Raw genomic sequence first — 7,190 nt, 5'->3', positions numbered from 1 at the left:
AAGCGCATATAGCCCTCGTGTAACTTTGCACGAAAGTTATAAAACAAACATTTCAAAAACGAATGTTGTGTGCAGCTTTTCGAACGGGAGACAGACGAACGTTTGAACAGACACCACGGTTCACGTAAAAATAGTAATATCCTAAGTGTTTCGAAAAATATAGAAAGCTATTTTCTCTTTTTATTCCACCGTGTCTCTGTTTTCCCCTACATACTATAGCTATGAAAGAAAATATAAAATACTTCTTGAATAATTTTCTAAGAGCGTTTTGGTAAATAACCTGGAGTAAGCTACAAAGTATCAGTTTACATTTTATTTGTGTGGCTCGCGATGATATCGCCTATAATCTACTATCCTTCTTTAAGATCGTTCTGTTGGAGTTCTGCCAAACTTGAACTTTGAGAAACCGAACACATATTCTCTGTACTTAAGAGGTCAATGATTAAAAGAAGCAACAAAGTTGTAGCTAGATATGTTTTTGTTTTGTTTTTCGTTGGTGCTCAGTACCTAAATTGATGTCCACTGTAATAAAAAAGAAACTTAAATAAAATATGTTGTAGAAACTGTATACCATAAACGTAACGTGACCAGATCACTCGTACGGAGTTCGGGTACGTTATATTAAAACGATTTTGGAGCCTCGCTGTGTCGTTACAGCCCATGTCGCCACGTCCAATCATACGATATCAAATCTTGACAACATCCCTGCAGCGTAATTTTCATTGCAAAAGACTACGTCCTAAGGAAGTCACCTCTAAAGAATAGCCTTCCTCCTTAATACATTACATAACATTTCGTGGGAATATTTTGCCTCGGAAAGAAGTGTTACATATCATTCTCCCAAAAGTGATCAATTTTCGGTTGAATCACACTATTCTAGAACACCAAAAATATTCAAAATGTAGTTCACATATATGCTATTCCACAGCGACTTTACATCGGCTGTGGTTGTCACGTGGTTTGCCGATTTGCATATTCGATATTGTTTTAGAATAATGTACTCAACCCTCTATATATGGTAAACTAAAATATTACAATCTTTTCTGGTTTTATTCATTTTGTAGACACATAAAAATTGTTGACATTTTCTTAAATTAAATTAAATCAACACATCATCACTTTGTGGGTTATTCTAACAAAACTTACGCCGAATAAAGATCCTAGGTTAAATAATATGTTACTGTAACTCTAAGTAAGATTTTACACTCTGACCCGAGTAACCATTGTTCAAGATTTTGAAACTATATCAAATTACCTGGAAAAAACATTATGAATTACAGAATTTAGATGAACGATAAATTTGCCAAGTTTAGCTGAACACTTGTAATTAATTATTGAACTTGGTTAGAAACATGTAGACGAACTAACCGAATTTAATACACAAACTAGCTGAACGGTATGACTTTCTGTGTGTTTGAGGAATAGGTGAAAAACATAACATCGAGCAACCTGGTAGCTCTAGAAACACTTAGTAAAAATCCTATTATCAACATATCTAACAGATATATGTGGCTAGCTTGGATACATTGTGAATCCGATGGTCCTTGGTTCATATCCCGTTACTGCAAACATGTGTTTCGAATTTTAAGACCGTGTGTGTGCACATTATAAACCCGTGTGTGAGGGTTTAATCCAATTATTTTGTTAGAATAAGACAAGAATTAATGATGGTTGCTGTTGAATAGTTGCCTTCCCTCTACTCTATCAATTCAAAATTTTGGACGGTTAGCGTAAATAGTCATTGTGAAGATTAGACCAACGTTACTACATCGACAGAACTAAACTTGACGCTCTGTATCGATTCCACCGGACAGAACGTGGGGTTGTTAGCACATCAGTAGAATGTAACAGCACCTTTTACGGAGTCCAGGACTGAGCTTACGATTCATAGAATCGGTACGTTATTAGAGCAACGTTTATATTCCACTACTTGATCAGAGTTGTCGGTGAGTGCTACTGATTAGCTACATTCTCCCAGTCTAGAAATTAAAGACAAATGCCGCAGATATCATTTGTGTAGCCTTGCGCGAATATCTGAAACATATTGATAAATTAACCCTGGGGATTTACAGAGTGTCGTTGAGTTATATCTTTATTAGTGATTGTAAAACTTCTGATCACCCAATGTGCGAGTCAGGGAGACATATGGTGGGTTGATTCACAAACAAACAAAGCTTTCCAGTGCTTTATAATTCTCATATCTGGAACCAGAATTGACCATCAGCGTGGCCGAAGTCGCACTAGTTCTCACGCTATGAAAAATCAAAACTAAAATCCCACACAAAACACATATGTTGTGCAATACAAAATCTGGTTCTTTAGCTCTATAAAGCCGTTTTTTCCGCAGTTTTCGCGAGTTTTTTTCGACAAAGATGACCGATGCTCACTGAAGCTTAATCGCCGCTGTAAAGCGGCTAAATGCGGTATGTGTCTGAACATGAACAATTCAATTATTTTGTGCAAGAGAAACACAGTCTGACCAACTCCCGAAATTCCGCATCTTCATGGCCGAACACTATTGACAGATGAGTTCTTTTGGCAATAAAGTATGTTGTTGTTTTTTTAGGTTAACAGATCGGGCTCTTTAACAGAGTACTTTTTTTATATTAACGGATTGGCCTATTTAACGGGGTTCCTTTTTTAGGTTAACAGATCGGGCTCTTTAACAGAGTACTTTTTTTAGGTTCACATATTGGGCTCTTTAACAGGGTACTGTTTTCAGGTTAACAGATCAAATTTTTTATCGGAGTACGTTTTTATTACGTCACCTGGTGTGACAAGAGTAAGTTTACGGATTTACAACACATAAATCAGGGGTTCGATTTCCCGTGGTGGACACAGCAGATAACATAAGGTAGCTTTGCTCTAAAAAGCAAACATTTTTATTTATTTTTTTTACTCTAACTTGAATACCAGAAACAGTGACACCACTCTATATCCCACCCAATCTACCGAATTTGGTCTCATTGACTCACAGACTGGGTGTTAATAAAGAAATGGTACTCTTATGTTGTTAAATAAATCTCGACACACAATGTACTCGTTTTGGTACTACAAAAGTTAAGAAAAATTTAGACCTCAAGGATGGAAAGGTTGTCATACAAGGAAGATCTCTCAAATTGTTTTCTGTGTAGAAAAGAAGAACTAAAGGGATTATGCTTGGAATATTTAAGATTATTAATGGACTTGATACACCGTCTTTTTTTCTAAGACTAAAGAACACAAGTATAAATTGTGCAAGAGTAGGCATCAGCTTTAGCTAACAGAACTTTTTTTTTATAAGAGGGTAGTTGGCCTTTAGAATGGAGGAAGCAGATAAATTTAAGGGAGTTTGAGCAAAGACTTGATAAAAATTTGAATAATAAGGGATGGTTTTGAGTTTATATCTATACGTAGTTTAATTTAGTCTATGGGACAGTCTAGATGTACCAACGTGTCCCTTGTTGTCCTTAAATGTTAATTATGTTATCTTTGTACCTTATTGAAAGGTAACTATTTTTCTTCAGATTGTATGTAAATATATAGGTCAGCACCCAAAATAATTATGACAGTAAAGGGTAAAAAACATATAAATATATCTTTTTTACCCTTTACTGTCATATTTATTTTGGGTGCTTACTTTATAATAGGTGCGTGTGTGCGTGTGGATGTGTGAATGTATGCACGTACGCTTAGACAAGTAAATTTACAAATTAAATAAACTCGTAAATGTTATTATGATTCAAAATTAGTATGGATATCATAAAACTGTCCGTCTTGACTTCATAAGTAACGAAATGTTGCTGCAACACTGATTTAGGAATTAAAGAAACGTTATCAAACGCTTGAGAACTGACTTATAAGAAAAGGTATAAATAATAACACTCATTTTTTTACGAGTAGCCTGATAGTCAGTATGAAAATTTAATTGAAATGAAAATTGAACTAGTTGTAATGTTTTTCATTTTGCCATTATGCTGTTACTTTATTATCCCTCTCTTATATTGTCTAAGTTACGTTTCGTTTAAAAATTATACTAGGTTTGTATTGCTTTTATAGCTCTACTTAGACACCACGTGATTCCTCACACAATCTGTGCACCTGGAGTAATAGATAAGCACAAAATTCGAACCCTTGGAGGAAATCACATCAGTTTTCACTGTAATGAATCGGGGACTTTCGTTAATGATGTGAAAATGACGTCAGAGGCCATGATTGCCAAAAACGGAGTAATAAATCTGCTCACTGATGTCCTTGTCCCAGAACGTGGTGAGTTCTGATATCACGAAATTTAAACTTTATTATGATAATTTAACATCTTCTTTTTAATGCAACTTTCATTACGACACGTTATTGAAATATTTCACTTGTTAACAACAGTATGGCTGAAAATGTCACATATCTTTAGTATATGTTTGTAAAAAAATACCATAAAATGTTGTGTAAAATTACACCTCTGGGTTGCTCATAAGTGTCTTGAGTATTTGTACAGTTGTATAACTAAGCTTATGGAAATAACGTAAATCATAATTAAACTTATAAATTATTTTTAATTTTTAAAAGCATAAACTTGTTTCTTTTGTTGCTCAAACAATAAACATATGTTTTTATTCGTTTTCTCTTCTAGTTCGAAGTGTTTTAGATCTAGCAGTACGATCAGACGATCTCAAGACATTCTCTAAACTAGCGCACTCTACCGACGTGGCTCAGGAACTAATACAAGCTAACATCACCATTACGGTGTTCGCCCCTTCTGACAAAGCTTTTCGAGCATTACCGGAAGAGAGAAGGCATCAGCTCAACGAAAACACAGACGAAGCTCGTAAACTGTTACAGTATCACATCGTCCAGGGTAAAGTAAAAACAGACACTTTCTCAGACAACCAGAAAGTGGATACAATAGGAAAAGAAAATCAGCTTCGTTTAAAAGTATACAGAAGGGTGAGGAAAAAACCATATATATATATATATATATATATTCAAAGACAACCTGCTGAAACAGTGGTCTCTATAGAGGTCGCCTATCAGTGTAATGTAGCATTTTACTTTTATTTTACAAGGCGACAGTTTTATACAGTTCCAAGTATGAAATTTTTACACTCAAAGCCACATGGTGGCGATTCTTTTCATTACTGGAATCGTCTTTCATTAGTTCACCAACCAAATATTTGAGCTCTCTGTTGATTATTTTTCGATTTATAGACACTAGAATATGCCAATAAACTTAATGATAATCTCGTAATATTCCAATTTCATTTGAATCTAAACCCTTTATGTCGTTGTGTGTTGATGGTTAAACACCTTAAGGATTTTAAAAATAGTGTTTGGTTGCCTCAAAGCAGGTCACGATATTTCAAGTGTCGATAGAACTGACAAAGTCGAAGGCCGTGTAAATATTTATTTCATCTTTCTCAAGGACAGTAGCATTTGAGCAGTCATCAAAGTACTTTTTTCTCTAAGTCTATACTATTACAAACCAGTAGGAATATTTAAGAAATAAACTGGCAATTTAACCATCTTTATTGAAGAAAATCGGAGACACATGAAACCTTCAAAATGAATCAGTGTTGAATAAAGCTTTTTTATTTCCATTTTTTAAAACAGCTGGTGCTATCATAGATTTTCCCCCAATGAGACAGCGGTATGTTTACGGACAGACAACGATAAAATTCGGGTTTTGATTACGCGCCGTGGACACAGCAGATAGCCCAATGTGGCTTTGCTCTAATGAAACAAACAAACAAGCTATTATAGATATATATAGAGCTAAACTGGTTTTAATATTTAGAAGAAACGGAGCATCAAATAACACTATTTACTTATCTAGCCGTCCCTAATTTTGAAGTGATAGACCAGAGAAAAGGTAGCTAGTTAATCCCGCCTACTGCCAGCTCTGGAGCTTACTCTTTTACCAACGAATAGTGGAGTTGGCAGTCACATTATAACTCTCCTCCATGACTAAAAGTGCGAGCATGTTCGGCGACATGTTTCGATCTCATGACACGCAGAATGGTAGTCGAGCGCTCTGGTTACCAATCTAAAACCAGCTTCACAGAAATAGGATAGACGTATAGGTATACTTAGGTATATATATATATAAAAATTCCATGTAACAACATGATTCTTTTAGGTAAAAAAAAAACAGTTTGTAGCTGGTTTCTTTTCGTAAAGTAAATAATGAATTTCAAAAGGATATATTAAAGATCGCCCATTGACGGCTTTATTATCATATTTCCAATTCTGAAGTATTTTACATAAATATCGTTCTCAGTGATGGTCATGAATTTTAACTTTAAACCACTTTGACACCTCTTGATTATGTTTACTTTCAAAACGTTATTGATTTTGAATGGTGCTGGAAATTCAAGATAGTCTGAATACGAGAAAAGAACTATTATTCATGTATTTTGAGAATAACATTTAAGGTGTCAATTAAAACATATCAGTTGATTCATTTTCTAAAAGTAACTATGTATATATATATTATAAATTATGTTAATGAAAATACGTACATAATAATATTGATAAAAAATATATATGTAATTTTCAAATCACTTTATCAACTTAAAATTTGGTAGTATGAATTGTAACTCAGACAAAATCCCTCACACATATATTTGTATACTTCTAAACTAAGAAGCAGAAACGAAACTAAAGTAGGAAACGAGTTTCACCAGTTTCAAAACTTTACAAACATCATGTGCCTAAAGTGGCCCAGTGACCCAAATTGAAGTACTGAATATATTTAATAGCTAATGATAATTTTATGTTTTGTTATAATTTACAATAACAGCCACTCTAAGACGAGCGATATCATCTTTAAACAAAATCAATCACTTGCGCGAAAGAGAATTGAAGGGAATCTAAAAAAGTTTTACTGTTAAACCTATATAACCTCGTTAAAGTGGAGAACAATTATACATATAGACAATAGACGATAGACAATAGAGCTGGAATTCCACCCTTAGCTATAAAGTGTACTTTCTAATTATTCATACTACCATATTCTTCCTTTCTGATAAACAAGGTCTGTCATTGGGTCTTGTCTCAGCATCACTGGATTCCCGCTTTTTCGGTAGGATTCTTATTTTGAATTTATTAGGGTCAAGATCAAACCCGGGAACATTCATTTGTCAGGCGATTGTTCTTCTAACTGAATTAAAGGACTAGCCCACTAACTATCACTTAAGGCACTTTTAACACTTTTTAAA

General features: G+C 34.3%; 1 protein-coding gene across 1 annotated transcript in view; it reads left to right on the top strand.

The window, feature by feature from the left end:
- LOC106458520 (transforming growth factor-beta-induced protein ig-h3-like) overlaps positions 1 to 7,190 on the top strand; it is a 46,176-nt gene that overhangs the window by 29,268 nt on the left and 9,718 nt on the right. Inside the window, exons 7-8 of the mRNA XM_013918043.2 lie at positions 4,039 to 4,248; positions 4,607 to 4,920. Of these exons, the coding sequence (XP_013773497.2) occupies positions 4,039 to 4,248; positions 4,607 to 4,920 (524 nt within the window). The remainder of the gene's footprint in view (positions 1 to 4,038; positions 4,249 to 4,606; positions 4,921 to 7,190) is intronic.

Source organism: Limulus polyphemus, unplaced genomic scaffold, assembly GCF_000517525.1.
Source record: "Limulus polyphemus unplaced genomic scaffold, Limulus_polyphemus-2.1.2 Scaffold23, whole genome shotgun sequence".
Lineage (NCBI taxonomy): Eukaryota > Metazoa > Arthropoda > Merostomata > Xiphosura > Limulidae > Limulus > Limulus polyphemus.
The sequence above is the reverse complement of the archived record's forward strand: the minus strand, read 5'-3'. Positions and strand labels throughout refer to the sequence as shown.